Source organism: Podarcis filfolensis (assembly GCF_964270895.1).
Source record: "Podarcis filfolensis genome assembly, chromosome: 3".
NCBI classification, from domain to species: Eukaryota; Metazoa; Chordata; class Lepidosauria; order Squamata; family Lacertidae; genus Podarcis; species Podarcis filfolensis.
Genome location: NC_139606.1, coordinates 34,238,697 through 34,263,642, shown reverse-complemented (window position 1 = coordinate 34,263,642; position 24,946 = coordinate 34,238,697). Strand labels below are relative to the sequence as shown.

General features: G+C 40.3%; 2 protein-coding genes across 2 annotated transcripts in view; both read left to right on the top strand.

Moving 5' to 3' along the window:
- The window catches only part of LOC310759029 (dystonin-like), a 306,438-nt gene that overhangs the window by 152,118 nt on the left and 129,374 nt on the right, over nt 1-24,946 (top strand). Inside the window, exons 23-35 of the mRNA XM_083605788.1 lie at nt 108-233; nt 1,133-1,285; nt 1,547-1,701; nt 1,879-2,005; nt 2,662-2,845; nt 5,343-5,500; nt 6,519-6,697; nt 7,019-7,157; nt 8,230-8,423; nt 11,336-11,498; nt 11,971-12,054; nt 13,533-13,640; nt 15,015-15,113. Coding sequence (XP_083461914.1) covers nt 108-233; nt 1,133-1,285; nt 1,547-1,701; nt 1,879-2,005; nt 2,662-2,845; nt 5,343-5,500; nt 6,519-6,697; nt 7,019-7,157; nt 8,230-8,423; nt 11,336-11,498; nt 11,971-12,054; nt 13,533-13,640; nt 15,015-15,113 — 1,869 coding nt within the window. The remainder of the gene's footprint in view (nt 1-107; nt 234-1,132; nt 1,286-1,546; nt 1,702-1,878; nt 2,006-2,661; nt 2,846-5,342; nt 5,501-6,518; nt 6,698-7,018; nt 7,158-8,229; nt 8,424-11,335; nt 11,499-11,970; nt 12,055-13,532; nt 13,641-15,014; nt 15,114-24,946) is intronic.
- On the top strand, nt 20,427-24,897 carry LOC310759683 (desmoplakin-like). The gene has a single exon (XM_083607287.1). It carries the CDS (start codon nt 21,506-21,508, stop codon nt 23,318-23,320), a length of 1,815 nt encoding a protein of 604 aa, XP_083463413.1. The 5' UTR covers nt 20,427-21,505; the 3' UTR covers nt 23,321-24,897.

Genomic DNA, 24,946 nt, shown 5'->3' with positions numbered 1-24,946 from the left:
TCTTGGATTATCAGCCTGGGCTTCAGACTGCTGTACTGACTACTCGCTTGAGGACAGAGCTTGCAATGGTGTGTTTTTTAAATCAAAAGGTGTTTTTTTCATTCTAGTTTTTCAATGACGCCAAAGAGGCCATAGATTACTTGAAGAATTTAAGAGATGCTGTTCATCGAAAATACAGCTGTGATAGGTCCAGCAGTATTCATAAACTGGAAGATCTGATCCAAGAGTCGATGGTAGGTATCATCCATACATACTCAGCTAAAGCCATTTGTGCTCTGCTAGCAGAGTACTAAAGGTAGACAGTGAACCCAAAAGTAAAGGAAGTCTCATCACAAATTGTTCTTTCTTAAGGGGAACTAATCTTATCACCATTGTTTTCACAATTCTAGCTTCAAAAATAATAATTCAAGAAGCTCATTATCTTAAACAATGTCAGTGAAATATATGGATGAGATGTTTCTCATAATTCCTGATGACCATTTTTGGCAGTATTCTGTACATTTCTGTTTCCACCACTGAAGAAGAGCAGTAATTGCAGCTCTTGACTGATTTGGGGCTTTTGGACAACCTATAGACTGGCTTTTAGTGTCAACAGATTGCACAGTGGCCACAAGCCAGTAAACTGATTAGGACATGCCCAGATATAGAAACTATCCTGTTCTTTTTATTATTATTATTAGCCACTGGCTAACAGCCAGGGAACATCTTCAGCTTGCAGAGCATGAAGTTACATAAAATAAAAATGTAATCCTCTTCACAAACAGAATCTTAGGTCAGGGACATGAATTTTTACCACTGTTTCTCAATGTGATTGGTAAGCAGTGCACAGGAATTAAGCTCTGCCCCTCATAGCCCTTACTATTGAAAATGGGACATAAATGGCTGCCCCCAACTATTTCGTGGTGAATTACACAAATGGACCATCGCCGTCTAGGGCTGTTGACCTAATAAACAGTGGTGGTTAGAGAGTACTAATAGCACCATAGATACCATTCTGGTTTATGTGAACAATGTTTGTAAGATACCACAAACAGCAGAAAATATATTTTAAGTTTCAAAGAAGAACACATTTAATTTGCAGCTGCTTCTAATGTTTCCCCTCCTCTTGTTTTCTTTATAAATTGGCTTTTAGGAAGAGAAAGAACAGCTCCTGCAGTACAAGAACACAGTGGCTGGCCTTGTGGGGAGAGCAAAGACAATAGTTCAGCTGAAGCCGAGGAATCCAGATAATCCACTGAAAACATCCATCCCAATCAAAGCCATCTGTGACTACAGACAAATTGAGGTTGGAACCTTAGATTTCTTCAAATCAATTATGGGCAGTTAATGAAGACAGTTAATGGCATGTTCTTGGAATTCTCTTCCCTATCAAATGAAACAAGTCCCTGCCTTCCCAATTGGGGCTTAAGTTGTTGGGTCCTGCCCACCCCCCAATTTTGCTCCCCTGTCACTTTCCTAGTGGCACATGTTCAAGGGAGTGTGCTGTAAGAACAATATAAGAATATTACGCTGATTCAGATTTTCTGATCTTTCTGTTGAAAACCAGATAACCATTTACAGAGATGATGAATGTGTACTGGCAAGCAACTCCCATCGGGCAAAATGGAAAGTGATTAGTCCAAGCGGTAATGAGGCCATGGTTCCCTCCGTCTGTTTTACTGTTCCTCCACCCAACAAAGAAGCAATAGACACTGCAAACAGGTAAGCGCTGGCATAGCGTGCACACAACATGGAAATCCTTATTGATCTTATTTGCCTTCCAGGAGCTTTTCTATGCACAGCGTACAGGAAATTTATAACATGTACCCTTTTGACTGCCACTTGACAAATCATTAATTTAGACTCTGTCATTCCCCACCCCCTCTTTGTGCATTTCAGAATTGAACAGCAATATCAGAATGTCCTGGCCCTGTGGCATGAATCACATGTAAACATGAAGAGCGTGGTCTCCTGGCACTATTTGACAAATGAAATTGAAACTGTTCGAGCCAGTAATGTTGCCTCGGTAAGTTCTGTGCCTGTTCCAGCACTCATAACAAAACATACCTAGCCTAATATTCCATGATTCGGAAGCAGTTATCTATAGTGGCTAAAGCTGAGTGAAGCCACACACAGTTCCCGAATATTTGGTTCTGTAATGTGCCGTATTCCTGTATTATATCTGTGCAACAACAGTTTGCTGCTTGCATCCAGAAGCTACAACCTCCCTTTATATCAGGCTAGGCTAAGATTGTGGGAAGCTCCATGTTTTCCATAGTAGGCATCATTGCTGAAGGTATGTCAGTGTTGTATTGGTGTTTCTTATACTAAGCGCTTAAAATGTGCATATGTCAATTTCTGTAAACACCCAGCACATGTTGTCTGGTCTCATTGGAGTGTCCAGGACATTTATGTGGGTTTTTAACTTGTATGTATTTGAAAGTTGCTGTATGCATTTCATTGAAATGAGTCATCGCAATTGACTTTTCTTCTGGTTACTAAAGAGCAATTCCTCTACAGACATCTTCCAATGTGCTGCCCTCACAGAGTAACATGTGTATTACCTTTTTGGAACATTAAGATACTGCCTTAAGAAACTGACAGAACAGTATGTGGTTTATAAAATGGCACCCAACATTAGAAAGACTTTAATTACCCCTCCTGATTTTTAATGTTTCCTAGATAAAGACACTCTTGCCAGGTGAACACCAGCAGGTTTTAAGCAACTTGCAGTCCCGCTTTGATGACTTCCTTGAAGACAGCCAGGAGTCCAAAGCCTTTTCAGTTGCTGACATTGCTCAGCTGGAAAGGGAGGTGAATGTGTGCAAGCAGTACTACCAAGAGCTCCTTAAGTCTGCAGAGAGAGGTAAATATAGCACATCAACTGTGCAGAAGTCTCCCATACAAGATGCTTATGGTATTGACTACCCTTTCAATGTTACATATGTGAACTATACTGCTGTGGCTCTTTCACAGCGGTGCTCATTTCAGAAGCAGAGAGGGAAATAGATACCAGTGGAAGGCGTGAGTTGGGAAAGTCCAAAGGCCCATTCTTTTTTACAGTGTCAAATGGAAAAAATGAGCAGCTTGCATGAGTATTTGTTATTTTTTCTACAGTTGCTGCTGCAGTGTTGTCAAAACAGACACACACTTTGGCATGTATGCTTTCGGCATGAATATGTAGTAAAAAGGTAAAGGGACCCCTGACCATTAGGTCCAGTCATGACTGACTCTGGGGTTGCGGTGCTCATCTCGCTTTATTGGCCGAGGGAGCCGGCATACAGCGGCATGACTAAGCCACTTCTTGCAAACCAGAGCAGCGCACGGAAACACCGTTTACCTTCCCGCCGGAGCGGTACCTATTTATCTACTTGCACTTTGGCGTGCTTTCGAACTGCTAGGTTGGCAGGAGCAGGGACCGAGCAATGAGAGCTCACCCCGTCGCGGGGATTCGAACCGCCGACCTTCTGATCGGCAAGTCCTAGGCTCTGTGGTTTAACCCACAGCACGTAAGCAATTACATAGGTCTAACAGTGAGCACTCAGAGCCAGTTCAGACATTAAGATGTTGCTTTTCAAATAGCAGAAGAGGAAGTGCGATTTCTGTGACCCGCGTCCCACATGGTATAGGTCAGCTGACTGTAACTCTCTATACTTGTTTTGTGTCTGTTTGAAATCACTGAGCTGTCATTAACACAGATGCTCCTAAGAAAATCACTTAGGAAACGGGAAGGAAAAAGAAGAGCTGATCTCCCCATGACTCCCCTTCTGTTTGTTTTGTTGTTCATAACACACAGAACTGATTCAGATATTGAAATGTTATATTGCAGATAAAAGAACTTGTGCCCCTGCATAATTGCTGAAAATGTAATATGCATTTTACTGGCACACAATCTGAGATCTCAATTGGGTTCCTAAAATGAGCTGGTAATAATTTGTGTGAGTAAATAGAACAATTATTTTGGCAGGTTGCACAATAAGAGGAAGAACATCTGTTACTGTTACACACAAATGTACAAGGAACATATTTTCCCTCTCAAAATAAAATACCAGGAGTATCATACCACATCACTTACATTTGTTTACTTACTCTCCTTAAAAAATAAATAAATCTGCAAGTATGCCATAAATGCACCCTATATCCTTTGGAAAAGCAGTAAGAGTATCTGTTTAAAAAAAGTCTTTGAAGTTCTTCCTTGCTGTTGTAAATATTCCATCTGCCTTTTGAAAATATATGATATCACTGAGCTTTAAATGCTTCCATAAAGCTGAATAGATGTATTATATTATGCATTCAGGCTGATGCTGATATAGAAAGGGATGCAATAACAGATGAAAGCTGATTAAAGTAAATATATAAGTACGGAGCAGAGATATACTGTGCTCGACTGTGTATCTGGAGAAAATGATAAGGGACTCATTTCTATAGATTTAATACCATCTTATTATGAAATCATCTCTGGACGAACCATAAACAATCCAATTAATCACTGTGCATACACAAATGGGATGATAATACCTATGACTAAAGTGATGTGCATATTAGTTTTTGGGGGGATGCCCATATTAAGACATGATGATGATGATACATGGCAAGCAAGAAGTTGATTTTGTGTCCTGCTGTTACGATGTTTGCATTTCTCCACTTGAGAAGATGCTCAAGGTGACCCCAATTTGTGAACTTCCACATCTCCCCTTGGGGAGAAAATCTATTTGAAATGGGGGGGGGGGGTTGCTAGATTTGTTTATGCTTGTTATTTCAAATGTACAGAGGTACCTTTGAAATATGATTGGCTGGGGAAATTGTGGGTCTAAATTAACAGCAATCTGAAAATTTTCAAATGCATTCAAACTTGTTACTAAAATAGATCTTTTTGTGTGGTAAAGAACATTCTTTACTGGCTTTTGACCAATTTGAATGGTGAAACTCCACAGAGTGGGCAATATTCTGCCTGTATAAAATTTATATTATTTTATGGAAAGGTGGTTTTTATATTATTTATTTATTTATTGAATTTATATACTAACCTACACCTGCAGGTCTCAGTATAAGTGGAGTGTAAGTTTCAGTTTCTGCATATTTTAATAGTTGTAGCAAACATATTAGCTTTTAAAAAAAGAGAGATGGAGAACCATGGAAACAAGAATTTGAAGACATGCTTCCTCTTCTCCCTACATTGTTAGCATATCCCTTTCTCTTCTGGACCACTTCCCATTAAAGTTAATTGCACATTTCCTTTAGATGAAGCAGAGACACTGCAGAAAAGGTTATAGCACTGTGACTTTAGAATATCTGTTGTGTGGTGGCAGAAGAATATTAAATATACTTGGTTTTACTTGCATTCTTCCATTTCCTTCCAACAGAGGAGCATGAAGAATCCATTTACAACCTATACATCTCAGAAGTTCGAAACATGAGACTTCGTTTGGAGAATTGTGAAGATCGTTTGATTAGGCAGATTCGAACCCCACTGGAGAGAGATGACTTACATGAAAGTGTATTTCGGATCTCTGAACAAGAGGTGAGTCTTCTGAGCTGCTCTGTGGGCTCTCCAAAGCTCAGGAAATGTAACAGTCGTGTAATGATGAGCTCATAAAGAGCTTATTCAGAAGGGACCGCTACAATTATTTGCATGGCTGCATCTACAAATTAAAACGAGTAATGTGCACTTGTAGAGCTAATTAAAGTGAAGTAAACATTTGAGCCACCAGTTGGTTTTGGGGCAGTCTGTTTACAAATGCCTTCATTTTGGAATTCCCAGACTGAGCAGGTGAGCTTTACTGGTTCTTTGAAGATAAAAGTGAGCAAGGATCTTATCAAATAAGTCTTTTGGTTTTTGTGTGGCAGTGGTTACGACTTTTGAGTTCTAGCTTGGATTAACTAGTTTTGCTTTTACTGGCTTGAACCCTAGTTAGTTCTCAACAAATGGAAGGGCAAACAAACAATTGAAGGACACAACCACCCTACACTAAGAATAGGCAATAGAATGAAAGAATGATATCCCCATCTCTCTCCCCACCTCCCATTTCCACCAGCAGCAAGATGTCTATGACAAAAATGTCTCTCACCAAACGTAAATGAACTGTGAAAAAGACAAAGAATTGAAAGTGGAGACAATAGATGCACCGTTCACTGTTTATCTGTTTGCTTTGTAACACAAAAACCCCAATAAAAAGTAATTTAGAAAAATGGAAGGGCTCATTTCAATTTCAGAAGCATAACTGTCAACTTTTCCCTTTTCTTGTAAGGAATCCTATTTGGAATAAGGGAATTTCCCTTGAAAAACGGGAAACGTTGACAGCTATGTTCAGAAGGAACTGAGATTCAGTGGAGGTTCCCCACAGGGGTACAAAGGCAGGGCAGTTTTTTGTGATTTCCTCTTTCCCCTGTAGCCTGTCATGCTGCTCCAAAGGGTCCTATAACCCTTTGCTCATATTATCTTCTATAGTATTAGTGTCTCTTGACCTAAGGATGCTTATAATGATTGAGAACTGCTCCTTGCTATAGGGGGGTAAAACATTTCATCTTTGGTTCTGTAGAAATTGAAGAAGGATCTGGATCGACTCAAGGAGGACTTGGAAACAATCACAGACAAATGCGATGATTTTTTCAGTCAAGCTGCTGGTTCGCCCTCAGTTCCTACTCTGCGGTCGGAGCTTAACCTTGTAATTCAAAATATGAATCAGGTTTACTCCATGTCTTCCATTTACATAGAAAAGTAAGTAAGCCATCAAGTCATTCACATTTTGTAACACTTTTTCATCATCATCATCATTTGATAGGATGATGTAGCATGTGCTTGGAGGGGAAGCTAAGTATATTCACAGTTTTGAATATTTTGTTGAATTGAATAATAGATACAGAATTTCATATGGCCACCTTGAAAGTGTTTATAAAGTTGAAAGGCCAGAAATAAATTTGCACAAACAAACAAATAGAAGAATGATCTTAGTCGTATAGTCTTCATATACTAAAACAAGTTTTAAAACTTTAGAACTATTTGGAAATTATGAATGACAAATGATCCCTTTTGTTTCAGGTTAAAAACTATAAATTTGGTGCTGAAAAACACTCAAGGAGCTGAAGCACTGGTAAAACTCTATGAGACTAAACTATGTGAGGAAGAACCATTAACTGCCGACAAGAGCAATATTGAGAACCTTATGGCTACGTTGAAGGTATTCTTATGATGTACAGAAAAATAATAATGAGAAATAGGTGTGCTTTTAAGTAATATATATATCCTATGGTTTTCAGAAACTGGTATTCAGAAGCATTACTGTCTCTGACCTTGGAGACAGAGCATAGCCATCAATAGGCTTCTCTTCCATGAATTTGTCTAAACTTCCTGTATCCAAGTTGGTGGCCCTCATTGCTTCCTGTGGGAGCAAATTTGATAGTTTAACAAAGTAGTACTTTAGAAGAAGTACTTTATTTTATCTGTCTTGAATCACCTGCCTTCTGTTTGGCCTTTAGAAGAATGAAAATGAAGTAACATGAGTGGCATTGAGATGTGGCCAGTTGACTGGTCAAATATTGAGAATTAGGAATGTATGTTGATTATTATGTCATTTCCCAGTAACACTTAGCTAAGAGCTGAGCTGTATATTACACCATCTTGTGAAAAGAAGACTTCTGGTTTAGAATCCTGAGGTTTTCCTCTCATCCCTATAGGGCAGGGATTAGGAACCTGTCCTCCTCCAGATGTTGCTGGACTCTAACTCTCATCAGCCTCAGCCAGCATGGCCAATAGTCAAGGATGATGGGTGTTGTAGTCCAACAACATTTGGAGGTTTTCCATCCATGTTATAGGCAACAAAAGATGGAGGATCCTGAAACAGTCACTGGTCCCTTTCCTTCCCATATGGTTCTTCAGAAAAGAAAAACACAGCCAAATTATACGAGGAAAGAATGCAGCCTTTTCCCTTCCTTCTTATGCAGCTAATTTTCCTTAACTGCTTAGAAGTGGAAGACCAGGGAAGATTAGCCACATGAGGGATAAACTTAGGTATGCCTATAATTAGCAAAGTATTCCTCTTCATTATAGTTACAGAAGCAGTAACGGTACAAATACAAAACCATTTTTTATAGCATTTCACTGAAAATTTGGGTGCTTTGTTTGTTTCCTGCATGGATACCCTATTACTAATTAGTAATATGATGCATTAGTTAGTAATGATAGTAATGCATATTGATTTGAAACAGCAGCATTAGGATCTGTATTGAGATGTCACATGTTTTGTGTACCAGCAATGGAGATCAGAGGTTGATGTAAAAAGAGAAGTATTCCATGCTCTAGAAGACGAACTCCAGAAAGCTAAAGCAATTAGTGATCAGATGTTTAAAACACACAAGGAACGTGATCTCGACTTTGACTGGCACAAAGAGAAAGCAGATCAGCTGACTGAGAGATGGCAGAATGTTCATTCTCAGATTGAGAACAGGTTAGTACTCCTACTTTCTTTTCAGAAACTTCAGAGTGAAACCTTTCTTTTGGTGCGTGTGGGGTTACCTTATGCTGGTCTTGGAGTTTTGGCAGAGTGTCTGTTAATTTTAGGTGTTTTCAGGTAATTTCCTTCAGGAAGTCTCAACCATCATGTATAGCATAACTGAGGAGAGAAAGAAATAAAGAAGATAAAACTTCTCTGGTTTGGTCATGCCCATTTTGACAGGAGGGCAGGTGCTGCTTTCTTGAGACTTCTTCCAAAACAGCTCCCATAACATATATATGAAGGAACACTGAGCAGTGAATATGGTTCCTTCATGCACACGCAAGGCCGTCCCTAGGGAAGTGTGTGGAGCCGGACAAATCTTACTGTTTGGGCTCCTTGTTGCCTTCACCCCCCGCCTGGCCCAGTAGTGGCCGTGGCTCCTCTTCAGTCTCCCTGTGGAGAGTCGCCATTTAATATGTGGAGAAACCAGCTGCTGATTCACCAAGCATGTGGAAGTGTTCCTGTTTTACACTGAATTCCACCATTGTACAAATCCATCCAACTGCTACCAGTGCATTGACAGTAAACTTACACATTGCATATGAAAAAAACCCTCAGTAAATACATTTCTCTGCATCTCCTCCTAAGGCTTACTTTTTGTTGTTTTGCAGCTGCTGTTAGTAGCAACAGTCTCTCCCCTCCCCCCCCCGCTTGATTTTTTTCCTTTCTTTTGCTGCTTTTTTAGTATTGGCATTGGGATTCTTTGCCTCCACCTCCCTGCTTTTCTAAGAGCGAAGGAGATGGAGAGCTTTGCCTGGTGGGCAAGAGGCTGCAGGGCCAACTAGGCCCATGGCTGTCACCTCTGTGCGGACCCCTCAGTGGCCCTGCCAGGCACATGTTACTGCTGCGATGTGGAAAGAAGCCACAGGGAAGCAACTTCCGCACTGTGGCTTCTGCAAGATACATACTGCACGTCTGTGATTCCCTTGGTTCAATCCTTGCTATCTTCAGGAAAGCATGCCTGTCTTAGAAGCACTGTGTGGGTAGTCTTCTGTCCTGACAGTTTAAGGTACCCTTATTTATGGCAAATGAGAATGCTCCTGCGTGCTTGTGAGATAAACATGAAGCAAATGCTGCGTATCTCGGACAGCTTAATTGACTGTGCTGGCAGTTCACCATCAACACTTAGGCACTCTGAGCGCAAGAGGTAACAGATTTTGTGTCGACTGCCGCTTGTAACTGTAAACAGACTGTTCCCTACAAATGTTCACCCTCCTGTTTTTTTAATATATATATATATATATATATATATATATATATATATATATATAAATAAATAACCCTGGCTAGTTATCAGTATAATTTTTCTTCAGCTGTATAAAACTTAGCCATTTTAACTATTGCCCAAATTATTTACTAATTGCTACTCACAGAACAAGAGGGGCCATAGAGAGGTATGGAGATGTGGGTTCTACTACCCCACAGCCTCAGCCAGCCCAGGCCAAGCCAGAAGGTTGGTGAAGGAGTGTGTGGTTTTGCTTTTTTTTATTCTTCCTGTTGCACCAGTATCAGGCTGGCCCAGGCTGGGGAAATGGACTGAGGTAGGACTGAGCAGGTCCATGGCCCCAGCTCTCAAAATGCTCTGTTTCAGTGCCTTAACTGGGTACTGCTGTTGGGAGCACTGATGGCAACAGTATTTCCACTGCCTCAGTTTCCATAGTTTCAGCTTTCTGTGGGGGTGTCCCAAGTGGTAGACAACAGTGGACAGGGGAATCCCTTCAATCTTAACCCCCTCCAGCACCACAGGTCAGTTTTTAGGATTGCAGTTATCGTAATTACCACATAATGTTTCGCTTTCCTTCTTCTCTTTCTGCCTCAAGCTTGAAAACTGCAGGAAAAAAGTATTATTATTATTATTATTATTATTATTATTATTATTATTATTCCTGTAGATTGCAAGGCCCTTTTCTATAAAGACTTTTGTAATAGACTAGGTACCTGTTTTTCCCTAACAACCATGGATTTATTCAGCATATGAAGAACTGGGAATTTATTCTAAAGTGAGTCTTTTCTCCACATTCTAATCCTGAAGTTTTGCAACTGAGGAATATTGTTGCAGGACATGGAACGTGACTGCTCCGTTTTTCCTTTTGTTTTTTAAGCTTCTGCTGAATTCTACATAACTTCCCTCTAGTGGTCACCCTGAGTAGCTTTTTATGTCTAAAATACACTGGTACATGTAAGCATCCTTGTCTGAATCTGGAGGTTATCGTGGCAGGGGATTCACTTATTTTTCAGTGCCTGGCATTTGAAATGAGGAACTTGTAGATAGAGACAGAGAGAGACAAAGCCCTTTGAAATAAGGAACACAGGGAGAGACATCTGGCTTCCTATAAAGATGAAGGGATGTTTGATAGAGAGATAGAAGGTTGCCTGGAGCTTTATGAACCCAGGAATGTATGTTCTTTGGCATGTATTCCTCAGAACTAATACATTTCTTGATAACTGTGAGCTCCTCAAAAAAGGCATGGAAATTAAAAAGAACTCAGAGAGTTTTTTTTATGAAATTGGCAAAGCCTTTTCTGAAGGTTTGCAGTAGAAATCCTGAGAAAAGGAATTCTAGCCGAATGATGGCTTCTGACAGCCAGCTGTTTATGAAGTGGTGTAGCCTAGCGCTGAGCTACAAACCAGGAATTTCTAATTTCACCTTTGCCCTGAACTTACTGTGTAGCCTTAGGCAATCTCTGTTCTGTTTCAGACTTAGCACCCACCCCAAAGATCTTTATTATGCGGGGAATAATAATACTGACTTGCCCATACAAGGTTATTGTAAGGTTGCTGGTGGTGATGATGGTTAGTTCTTTATTGTCATTGCTACTAGTTTGTTCTTCCTCACTGAAACAGCTTGCTTTTCACTCAACCAGGTTGCGTGACTTAGAAGCTATCAATAAATCCCTAAAGTACTACAGGGATACATATGGTGCACTGGATAACTGGATCAAGCAAGTCGAAGAAACTCAGCAGAGATTCCAGGAAAACCCACCTCAGAACAGTAAAGCTCTGGCCAAACAGCTAAACCAGCAAAAGGTAAAAGCTTGATCGATTGATTTAATTTGTTTATATGCCACCTTTCTGTAGTGAGCTGATAAAAAATATCCACTTACAACATGCAGGTTTTTTTCTAGGGCTTAGATGTAAAGAATTAATGACTAAGCTAAAGACAGCCAGTTTCAGTTCAGCTAATAAGAAATTTCCCCTTTTAAGCAGTGTACTGGATATACCTCTGTATCTTACATTATTAATAATCTAGTATGTTTCTGCATATGTTGGTTGAGGGGCAATGTCCCCCCCCTTCCATTTTTCTTGTAGAGCCAAAGGTAATTTATAAAGCAGACCACAGGGAAACAGCCTTTCATGCTAAGTTTTTATACATAAACACAACTTTCACGTTTTCAGTCTAGTATGTTTTAAAAAACAAGTAGAACACCAGCCTTTAGGATGGGGAAAGTTGCATAGGTTGATACTGTTACATACTAAAATTCTCTTGTTTATTTTACAGATGCTAGTGTCGGAAATAGAGACGAAACAAAACAAGCTAGATGAATGCCAGAAGCACTCAGAGCAGTATTCAGCTGCAGTAAAGGTAAAACTATAACTTCTGTGCACAGTCATTATTCTTTTTTAATTCTTTGTGGAAATGTGAGCATTGCTCAGCATCCAGAATGACGACAGTGATGCTGCTGTTCCTGCACCTGGAAGTCTGGGTATGGAAATGTGGAAGCTGCCGTGTCTTCTGAGAGATACACTTTACACATTGCTTCACATGTTGCTGTTACTGCCACAGCTGCTGCTCCAATCCACATTGTTAGGCTGCATTGTGTCAGTGGGCGCTGGCAGCAGTAGTGGGCTAGGGTGGCGGCTCTCAGCTGACCTCTAGCATAGGGAATCCGGTGCTCCTTCCAGTGCATTTGCAAAATGCTGACCTTGCTGCCACCTCACCTCACCTTGCCCCTCTACCTTGTAGTGGCGTTGTGGTCTAAACCACTGAGCCTCTTAGGCTTGCCGATCAGAAGGTCGGCGGTTCAAATCCCTGTGACGGGGTGGGCTCCCATTGCTCTGTTCCAGCTCCTGCCAACCTAGCAGTTCGAAAGCATGCCAGTGCAAGTAGATAAATATGTACCTCTGCGGTGGGAAGGTAAAAGGCATTTCTGTGCACTCTAGTTTCCATCACAGTGTTCCATTGCGCCAGAAGCAGTTTAGTCATGCCAGCCACATGACCTGGAAAAGCTGTCTCTGGACACACACCAGCTCCCTCGGCCTGAAAGTGAGATGAATGCTGCACCCCATAGTTGCCTTTGACTGGACTTAGCCATCCTGGGGTCCTTTACCTTTTTTATCTTAAACTGCAGCAGCACCACGGACCAGAGGTCAGGTGAACAGTGCCACCCCACCATCCATCCTCTCCTGTGCTGCAAGGTGTAGTCTGTAATCAGACAATCCAACCTACCCACTTGAGTGGCAGCTTTACCTGTCACCAAAGCAACAGAGAAAAGCCAAGAGAAATCTCCTGTAGTCCTGTTCAGCTGTGTGCAGGCATTCTTCCTATCTCTACCTCTGTTTCCAGAGTGACAGGTTTTGTATGGAAAACCATCAATGAAACCTGCCAGTTGAGCTGAGGGAAGTTGCTGTTTCCCAGTCCAGTTGTAATGTGAGTTCCATAGCAGCTGCATTGTCTTCTTTTACACTCCAGCTTCACTGCCCTAATGTCACAGGATATCCAGGGTATCTTCTGGTGACTGTCAGCTGACAGGAGGTAATCTTCCCTCCCGATACCTTGCATCCCCTCCCCCTCAAAATCTGTTCTGGAAGGTTTTCCCCACCTTCCAACTGTCCAAAACTAGAGGGGGATCTAGAACTGTCCAGATCGTATGCTATTGGGGGATTGCCTAAAATTGCCTCCTTCCCAGTTTTCCTGACAGATTCCCTTCTGTCAGCAGACCAGTCACCATTGGATATCACCCATAGTCTTTAGTACTCAGATGAATTTATGCAGCACTTGAGAGACTCCTAGTATGGAACAAGTAGCTTACAGGTTTACCTATTTCCATTTATTTTCTGCAGGACTACGAGTTGCAAACGATGACATACAGAGCCATGGTTGACTCCCAGCAAAAATCTCCAGTGAAACGCCGAAGAATGCAGAGCTCCTCTGATTTCATTATCCAAGAGGTAGTTGGATGTGCCTTAATGTATAATGCTTTATAATGGCCCACATTCCACTTCTGCATTGTGAAAGCTTTTGAGCTACATTCATGAAATACTTTCAATCTAAATATACAAAGCTAGTAATTGATCATGTTACACCCTGCTGCTTCATTTTGGGTGCAGCTAGTCTGGCTACAGCTACTATATCCAGTCAGAGAGCCCAATGTGGCAAACATTAGTCATCTGACGTTGCCAGGGTTACATAGATTAGTTTACCACATTATTCCAGGGTACAGTTTCACCACTTTCCATATCATCAGCTTCAGTGTAATGTGCAAATGTACAGTGGACTGTGGCCAGTGCCCGTGATTCAGAAGAGAGGTGGTTGCTCAGAGGTAGAGTACATGATTTGCATGAAGAAGGTTCGCGGTTCAACTACTGGCATCTCTAGCAAGAGGAATCACAGGTTGCATGACAAGGAACATCTGGTGGATGATACCTTGGAGAGCTTTTACACATCAGCATAGATAGTACCAAACTGGATGGAACAGTTGGTCTGATTTGGTATAAGGTAGATTAATGTGTCCAAAAGAGTTAATGAGGATTTGTAAACGAAAACCCCAAAATCACTGCAATTTAGAAGTTCAGTGTAGGTAGGGAGTTCTTTAGAGTTAAAGGATCTAAAGAACTTAGATTAAAATGTGGATACTGGTGACCATAGGGTAAAAGTACAACAAACTGACGTTTGGAACCTATCCCTGGCTGTGATTGAAATGAGCCTGCGAAGAGACATTTCTTTGTTCCAGAGTTTGCAAGCTCACCCATCAGCAAGATAGAGATTAAGTGCAATCGAGACTGAATATAATCACAGACTCTGTGAATGATAGCCGGAATACAAAGAGTTACAGAATGATTTATGAAAGATTATGTTCCTGTATATGTCTGTAACCCTCATGTCTTTTCGGGACCCTGAAGCATCCTTTTCTAATATAACATATTGAATGATGCCTCTGCTTCATACAGAAAAATGTGTTGGGATTCATTGCATTCAATAATTCATAAAATAAATGATTTAAGGCGTGAGGGGTTAGGAGGTTAATCCCATGATGAATTTGGTCCTTCATCTTTCATTCTTAAGAGCACCTCCACACCTGCTACCCCCAAAGCAGACAGAAGTCAACTCCTCTCAACACTCTGTTTGTTACACTGATTCTTCTAAGAATCTGTTGGACTCAGGGTAATATTTCTAATGTGTTTTGTATATTATGATTTAGAAAGACGCAGTTCATTTTTATTTCAGAAATCATCTTGTAACCTTATTTGTTCTATATAAAAGTAAATAAATTTAAGACACTCCATTTCAGCATTAATCAGTACCGTTCCTCTGTTTCATTACAGTTTATGGACTTACGAACACGCTACACAGCTTTGGTGACCTTGATGACTCAGTATATAAAGTTTGCTGGTGACTCTCTCAAAAGGCTGGAGGAGGAAGAGGTAACTCAGCAGATAACTTTCAAAGGGATGGTAAAACCACTAAGACAGCTATACTTTTTTAAGTATAAGGATAGATGATGTGAACTCCTTACGTACTCTCTAGATATAAAATGAAGGTTGACATCACGTATCTAGTGAACACCAAGACTGACCTGAAATTATCCGCTCTCATTGTCCTTACTATTTTTACTACTTTAGTTTGCTAAAATTCTATTGCAGGATTGGTTCTATATGAGAATTTCCCTAAGGTACTGAGAAACTTGTAAAATACCTTTATATTTATTGGCTTATAAGCTCTCTCACACTGCCGTGCTTTCAACTTAGCAGCTGGATTTGATAGTAGTCTAAGTAGTGATGACAGGATGGACAGGGTTGGGAAGTATGGCAAAGGGAGGCATCTGCATGCAAGCAAAGATATCTCAATAGCTCCTGTGATGTATAGTATTGAACAAGGCCAATTCAGAAAAGAGTTTTCTATTCAGTCTGCAAATAAAAATGGCAGGCAGACAAAGCTGCCAGTGGAGGCAGTGCATGTTGCTGTTGAAAGGGAGGAGAAATTTAAATGGTCTGTTTCACTGAAGGAGAGAGCAAGAGTACATGGGAAAACTAATTCTGAGCCTGTGATGAGAATAAAGAATAGAAGTCTGAAGGCAGGGCATTATCCTATGGGAATCAGCCCAATTCAACAACCCACTTGCCTTTCAGAAAGGTTGCACCCTGAGAACCTGAATAAAGACTTTGAAAAATATTCTCACAGTGTACTGATAAAGGTGGAAGAGAATATTCAAACAGGTGAATTGTTAGCCATTGTTGCAAAACTGCCCTAAGCAATTTAAAACCAAGGAAGGAATCAGTAAGACAATGCAGCAACAATTAAGACACGTGTCCTTCTGAGAGGTGAATACTACTAATACATTACATAATATGTCTCTAGATAGCAGCAATTTTAGAACAGCTACCCCACAAGAAAGACTGTACAAATTCCAAAGAAAATAAATGTTGAAGGCCAAGGAAGCACAACTTGTTTCTGTGCTGTTTCAAAGGTTTACACAGTAGAAAACACAGTTATACAGCATAGTCTAAAAGTGTATGAACTAAATTGTGGTATGATGCAAAGCAACATCAACCAAAATATGAATTCAGTATTGTTATGTTATTCAAATAAATAGTGATGTAGTGCTGGCCAGTTCCCAAAGCAAAATAATTTTGAGGAAGGGTAATTTGGACATGAACCAAGAAAGGAAAAATTTGAAGATACCCTTTCTTGCAATCTTCAAATGCTGAGAGTTTGACACAGAATGTTGTCTGTGCTTTGACCACTCTATTCACTGGTGTTCACAAAGAAAATGTAGAGATGGAAGTGGATATGTTTTTTTAAAAAAGGAAGGATTTTTTCTAGCTGAGTCAGTGCTGCATAAAGATGTACATGACCATTCAAAGCTACTCGAAGAAGACAAAAATCATAAACTGAGAGAGGATGTCAGGGGAACAAAGTATGGAAACACAGGAAACGAACAGCCAGTTTTTGAATCGAGAATGTGCAGAGAAAGCATAGGCCAAAAGGAAGAAATAAAAAAGAAAGAGGTACATAGTTGTATTGAAAATCAGAGGCAATCATAACGAATATAATAGTATTATAGAAATAAATACTTCAAAATCATTCCTAATCATCACTTGAAACTTAAATATGTCTTTGTGTGGTGCGAAAATTGATTTAAAACTGATTCAATGGAGTTGCAATATTTAAACAAACTGCTAAGCTGTTGATTTGCATAATCATTCCTTTTATTCATTTATGTAGCAACATCAGCTACAGAAACCTCCCAGCTGACAACTTGTTTTGCTGATCAGGATTAGTGGGCGGGGAGATAATTAAATTATTACATTTTAATGATCTTTAGCATTGGCGTTTCCAAGTATCTTGTGGTTTGTGTTATATAGCAGTAGATGTCGCATTTATTGGTGTAATGGGACATCTACTGGAAAATAAAATCTCATTTAACAGCAATAGTTAGAAAGAATTAAATTCAATCCAGAAGGAAATAAAGCTGCCTTTGCATTAGTATGTCTTGGTGAGTTAATGATACTGTAATGTTGTGCTAGTCTTTTGTTAAAAGAAAGAGCATTATGTTCAGAGCCTAAATAACTATTGTTGAAGGACATGGCTAATTAAATGTGGTTTCTTGCTAATTGTATCATGTTTTACACTAAAACGCTCTCCTCTTCTTATTCAACTAACCATCAAATGATGAAGTGCTTTTTTCTTGCATGGTGTGTTTTGCTGAGAAGTTGCTCTGTAGCTTTTAAGCAAGGACTCATGCAAGTGAGCTTCTGGGCATCACCTTCAACCTATGAAACAACTCTTATCCTGAAAGCAAAGGGATTCTTCTTGAGGACTTCAGCTGGTGGATTCCTTCATTTCCTTCTTTACTCTAACTAACGGTCCCTTTCTGATGGTGACAGTGGTGGTGGGAATCCCTCAGTCTGTGCTGCTGACATGCTGTAGTTGAAGTTTGTAAGTATTTGCAACTGTGCATTTTAACATTACAACATTACCTAACGTTTTAAAAGAATGGATTTCAATGTTTCTTGTTGCCTTATTTTTTTTTGGCAGATCCTGAAGAATAAGGAGGCACTAGTACGTGGTGAATATTCTGATCTGGAGCAGCAGCAAAAAGAAGTAATGAGTGAGAACAGAAAACTTATGGAGAGGATAAACGAGCTTGAGGAGATGTTGGATGAGTTGAGGAAACAGAAGTTCCAGTTGGAAGTAGAACTTCCCAAAGCAAAGGCCGATGCAGAGAAAGAAATGAAGAAGCAGCAGACAAAAATGGAGGAGATTTCTCTCCAGAAAGCCAAGGCTGAGCAAGAAGCAAAGCGCTATCGCATGGAACTAGAGGATGCTCTTAAAGAGAAAGAAGATGCAGAGCAGGAATTGGAGCGTGTGAAGCAGCTCGCTTTGAAGACTGAGGCTCAGAGAAGTATGGTTGAAGAAAAGTTCAGAGCTTTCAGAATGCAGCTAGAGGAAACTGCTGTGGCTAGAGATACTCTTGAAGATAAGTTAAGAAGGAAGGACACCAATCTTCAAGATTTAGAGCAGCAAAAGAAAGCACTGATGGAGGAGCTGAGGAAGAAGACTGCTGAAGAAGAGAAACTTGTGAAACTCATTAAGGAAATGGAACAAGACATGGAGTTTCAAGGTAGTCTGGTGAAAAGCAAGTGCAGAGAAAAGGAAATAACTGAAGTCAGAAGGCAAATTACTATAATAGGACAAGAAACTCTGTTGCCAACAGGTTCAGACATTTTCAGAGAAAAGCAAGAACTGAAAAACATTGAGGAATTCCAGCAACTGGTGGATGAGCTAACATTTGCCAACAAAAAGTCCGAGAAAACCATCAAAGACCTAAAATACGAACTGTGTGAACTTGAACTGCAGAATGCATCTGCTGAAGAAAAGGCTCGCTTACTAAAAGAAAAACTGGATGATGCCAATAATTCTCTCAGGCGCCTTAAAGTAGAGCTGGATCAGAAAGAGCTGGTAGAGCAAGGATACTTGGAGCAGCTGAAGGAGCTTGACAGGCAGCTGCAGAAAACCACAGGCAAAGCTGAAGAGGTAATGCAAGAAGCCATGGATCTGAAGAAAATAAATATGAAGTATCAAGAAGAGCTGAGGTCACTTCAGAAGGAAAAGGCACTGTTAAAGATGGAGCTGGAGGAGTTGGCTAGGACACACACACACACTGGGATTACTATTCAGCAATTGCATTCCCAAATCACTTCTCTTCAGCAAGAAAAAATGGCAGCTGAACAGAGAACTGTTTCATGCAGAGGGGAAACAACCAGCCTACAAGAACAGTTAAAAAAAATGCAGGAACAATTCCTTCAAAAGACAAGAGAAGAAAAAGAAAACCAGCTGAAGATTCAAAGACTGAAAGATGATTTAGCAGATAGCAATCACTTAGTGGAAAAGTTAAAACAGAAGGTTGAGGAGCTTTCTAGATGGAACAGCGAGACCAAAATAATGATGACTGAAGTCCGGACCGATTCAGAGAAGATAATTCTTGAAAGACAAATTATTGACAGAAAAAATGATGAATTAAAAGCCCTGGCTGAAGGTTTCAAAGAGCAACTACGTATCACAAACGAACAACTGCACAAACAGATAATACTTGAGCAGGAGCACTTGGATCACATCAAGAGATTAGAAGATGAGCTAATAAAAGCAAAAGAATTAGCCGGTGAATTTAAGCAGAAATGTGACAGGGACAATGCTTATAACATGAATGCAGAGATGGAAATAAGAAACCTACGTACTCAGATGAGTACATTCACTATGGAAATGAAGATGAACGAGCAGAAGGTCCAGCAGCAGCAGTCCCATATTCATGAGCTCAATAGCAAGATGAAGAAGCTGCAAGATGACTTGCATCAGAAGACCTTGGAGGAACAAATGGCGCGCCAAAATGTGGCTTTACTTCAGGAAGAATCAATTGCGTTCAAGCATTCTGCAGAAGAGTTTAGGAAGAAATTTGAAAAACTCTTGGAAACTCACAACATAGCGGAAAATGACATATCTGGTATCAGGATGGAATGCATCACCCTGCAGCAAGAAAACCACATGGCTCAAGACAACATTCGAATGTATAAACTTCAAATTGAAGACCTGCAAGACAGACTTCAGAAATCCCGTGAGCAGCTTCAGCAAGGCAAGCATGCAGAAATGGAGTATGTGCAGAAATACCGCAAAATGGAAGAAGAGTTGCAAATGCAGAGGCGGACAGTAGAGAACTTGAAGCACCAAATAGACCTGCAGAAAAGAGATCACGGCAATCAGCTGCGTTGGTTTCAGAATGAGATCAACAAAAGGAACATCCAGTTAGACTTTGGGTGGAAGGGAAATGGGTTTAGTTACTTGGGAGACACCTCCCCAAGAGATTTTGAACATGTTAACCTCTGTACGACCACATCTCCTTTATTAAGAAGGAGACACCTAAGTGGCTCAAGTTGCAAATCTGAACCGCTGGTTGCACAGAAGTTGCAAACAGTTGCCACTGATTCATTGCAACGAGAGAAGCCATTCCAGTTGTCCGGAGTAACCCACCAACTGGAAAATGGAATAAGTCAACAGTCCTATGCCGAATATGTTTCCCAGACAAGCACAGAGTTTGAGATAACGGTTGATAAGAGCAACCCTATCACAAGAATTTCAGAAATAGATAAATTGAGAGACGGCAAACTCCTCAGTTCCAGGCTTGAAGAGAGTTATGAAGTGGGCTTAGGGAAGCGCCTGCATCCATTGGAGGTACATGGCACATTTGATGGCGTTTGATATTGCTTGGGTGTTGTTGTTACAACTTTCTGTTCTCCTGTAATCTTCATTGCTTTTCTGTTCTATTTCTATGTTTTCATCTTATCTGATATCGAACACTTTCTTACATCTGGCACGCATCAATCCGCATTATAACCCCAAGACATTTGTGCAGATGCAGAAGTTGCTTGCATGTGTGGAAGCAAAAAGTTCACCCACCAACACCCACCAAAAGGTTCCCCATTTGTTTAAAAGAGGGGGCCCTACATACCGAAGAGCACACTTTTCTGCAAAATGGTGTTTGCCAGATAAAAGCAGCAGGCAGAATGATGTGTCTTTACACCATTCTCTGCCCACAGTTGTCCCCACACCCTATGATTTCAACAAGACATGAGGTGGAGGCAAAAAGTGCACTTCTAACCTTAATAGCTCCCCATCCAACTGCCGAATGATTTTTTGTGGCCTACAGAAGTCCAAGATCTCTCTTAAGTATTATACTGCACATACAACAGGCCTGGCTTCCTAGAATGAAGAAAGAAATTCACAAATCCAAGTTGTTCACATCCGCATTAGATTTTTTAAAGTGGTACTTGGAGCAAAAAGGTGCAGTCTCTCATTTCGCCCAAAGGAGTGACCCTGTTCAGGGTTCTCTCAGCAGTTCCCTCCAAACTGGCCATTCCACTCTTCCCACGCTGTGTTTTGTTTTTCTTTTCCAGCTGCACTCTGTATTCCATAGCTACTGAGCATGCTCTGAGGATTGTCTCCTTTGAGGGTTTGTTTGGTTTTGCCCCCTTAGGTTTTAATATATAGTGCTTCTGTGAATCTTGGGGATTTCCTGCCTTCATTCACCACCTGAGTTTGCAATTAGAAGGCTGATGATATTGCTAAGAGATAGTTTCTCTTTTTACACTTTGCTGTCATTCCATCCCACTTTCCTTCTCAAACCAAATTCCATATTGCCAGGGTTAATAAAGTTTGCTGATTCTTAGTGTTTGCTGTTCATATTCTGCATCTCTCCCCCTCTCCCTGTTTATGGGCTAGATTAATAACTTGATGCTATTTTCTAAGTACAGTATCCTTCATTATGTCAAACAATTCCTATTTACAGAATCTCCAAAATGAAGATTTATCAAAGATCAGTGCCATCTTAGAGGAAAAGCAAGCCAAGGAGGTTGCTCTGATCCCCTCTGAATATGATAATATCAAATTTCAAGGTCTCCGGCATGATGTAACTGCCAAGCAGTTGATTGAAGTTAAACTTCTAGACCTGAGCACAGCTGAACAGCTTCATTCAGGAAAGAAGGCCATTGCTGAGGTTCAAAAAAATCTTGAGAATTTTTTGACTAAGCCTACTGCAATAGCTGGGTTGTATATTGAATCTAGTAAAGGGAAGGTCTCATTTGCTTCTGCAGCTAAGCAGAGAATAATTGAAAAAGCATCTGTGTTAGCACTGCTTGAAGCCCAGGCCGCCACTGGTTTTATCATTGACCCCACAGCAGGTCAGAAATACTCTGTTGATGATTCAGTTGCCAAGGGACTTGTGGATCATGAATACAAAAGCAGGCTTCTTGAGGCAGAAAAGGCAGTTTTAGGATATCTATTTTCTGGGAAAAAGCTGTCTGTTTATCAAGCAATTGAAACCAGAATCCTTGAAAGGCAGAAAGGCAAAAGTTTTATTGAAGCTCAGATAGCAAGTGGAGGTATTATTGACCCTGTGAGAAGTGTCCGTGTGCGTCCTGAAGTTGCGGTCCAGCTGGGCTTGCTGAACAACACCGTTCTGAAATTTATATATGAACATTCCAGTAATAAAAAAGTCTTCCAGAATCCAAATAATAGGCAAGCCATGTATTATAATGATTTGCTGAAGCTGTGTTTACTTGATATCGGAAGCAAATGCTTCCTGCTCCCTGTTGGGGAGAGAAAAATAACCACTCCGTCTGCAGAAAAAATTCATAAAATATCTGTGGTAGATATTACAACTGGAGCAGAAATGACCTCCTACGAGGCTTATAAAAAGTCCCTGATAGACAAAAGTACCTACCTCCAGCTGTCAGGGCAAGAATTTCAGTGGAAAGAATCCACATGCTTTGATCACCATGGAAATTCTTACCTTGTGCTGACAGATCTAAAAACTAGAATGCAGTTCAACATTGACGAGGCATTAGCTGATGGCAAAGTTGATAGAATGCTAGTCAGTCAATACAAGGAAGGGCAAATCACAGCCAGCGAGCTTGCGGATGTTTTGTTGAGCAATTCTAAACCGCGCACAGATGCCAACAGCCCCATTGCTGGTGTCTGGCTGCCCGAGACAAATGAGAGAATGCCTCTTCTGAAAGCTGCTCGCAAAAACCTAGTGGAGAGAACCACAGCGCTGAGGTGCCTTGAAGCACAAGCAAGCACGGGAGGTATAATTGATCCCTTTACTGGGAAGAAATATAGTGTGGCAGAGGCCTTGCAAAGGGAGCTGATTGATGAGGCGTCTGCTAAGCACGTCCAGCAGTGTGAACTGGTCTTTACTGGGATTATTCACCCTGTAACAAAGAGTGTTCTGTCAGCTGTTGAAGCAATGAATACAAATGTCCTAGAGAAAGAAATGGGCATTCGCTGCCTAGAGTATCAACATCTGACTGGTGGATTGATAGATCCCAAGTCTCATTGCAGATTATCGATGGAAGAAGCTATTAAAAGGGGCATTATTGATGCCGTCACTGCTACAAAGATGAAAAATGACAAATTCTACTTAAAAGGTATTACGTGTCCCAAGACAAAGAAGAAATTGACGTATAAAGAAGCCCTTGATAATGCAGTTTTTGACTGCCACACAGGGCTACGATTGCTAGAAGCAGCTGAGCTCATTTCCTCAGGAATTTCTAGTCTGTATTTTTCCTCACAGTCATAATTTAACAATGGAAGTTATTAAATTGGCCTGCAGTAATTTAAACCATCTGGCTCATGGAAATGATTCCCTATGATTTAATTGGGTTGTAAAATAGGGTTACTGGCTGATTTCTAAGCAGAACAAAGCATTTTGAGTTTGCTTATGTATAGTTTTCAGCATACAGTAGATTTAACATTGCTCCATGCTTGTAATTATGATGCACAATTTGATAAGAGTTAAGCACTTCTATGCCCCATTGGTTTTGGTGGAAGATTTTAGCTAATGCTTTACTTCTCCTTGAAATCATTAGGACCTGTACTTAAAACTATCCCTGAATTGTTCCTCTATGTTGTATAAATGGTATTAGCAGCTTGCTAACTGGGATCATTGTGGTAGCAATGTGTTGCAGAGTTGTTGTTTTTGCCATTCCAGCTGCTCTTGGGAAATTTTCAGAAGTGAAACAATATGCCCTGTTGCATTTATATCAGTGTATGATGCAATACCATCCTGCAAAATCAAAAAAATTCTAGAGTTGGAAGGGACCACAAGTGTCATCTAACCAACCCCCTGCAATGCAGGAATATTTTGCCCAACGTGGGGCTCAAACCCATGACCCACCGACTGCGCTATCTCCATTGATTCAGCCAAAGTTAAATAGGGAACTAAGTATGTAAACCCTCCCATTGAAGTCAATGGCACTTGAATATTTGTGTGCAACTTAATATGCAAAGATTCATTCATGATTATCATAAATAGATTTGACAGGATGCTTGCTTGCAGGTGCAAAGTTTACTGTGGTGTGGGTTCTGTCATAAAGACTGGATATTCTTCTAACGGCATGTTTACGTGGAAGCAAGCCTCTCTGTGCTTGGTGGCGTTTACTCCCTTGTAACAGCACAGTGCTCCCCATGTCTACTCAGAAGAAAGTCCTGTTGAATTTAATGGCTTGTAGTCCTTAAGTGGGGTTAGTATTGCAGCCCAAGTTACGTGGGGATAAGATTCTGAGTGACACTGAAAATTTCAGAGAAAATGATAGACTTCTGTTACATGATTATTATTTTTCTGGTTTTCCTCCTACTCCATGATTCTTTACATTTAAAAAAACCACCATATTAAACTTAAACCTGAAATCGGCAATAAAGTTGGCTACAAAATTAGTAATTTTCCTCCTCAGGAGAAACATGTAAGATGCTATGTTAATTGCACAGGATTTAAGTATATTATTGAATTTCATTGTCTTCTTCAGCAGCATGATTATCTAGAACTGGGTGTACATCTAATGCAAAGGCTGCGATTTAGAGTGTTTTCCTTTGCAAACCCTTGCTTAGATTTGGCTTGTGCAGTGGTGGCTGGGAGGTTTCTGTAATGTGAGTTCCATCATCTATGTATATGAATGTGTTTATATGTATCATAATGGCTATCTTAGTTTTTTCAGATGTTTTGAATTAATTACTTCAATTACTTTTTTATTATTGTATACCTTTTTTTTAAAAAAAAAAGCATGCATAAGAATGACTGTGGTAATGGGGATAAAAAAGAAAGTAAAAAATAAAGCTCATTATCTGGCATCTTCCACAATAAAATTTTTGACAGTGTAACTGTTTTTCGGGGTGGCTGTCAGCTTAATATACCTGCAATTTTAAATAT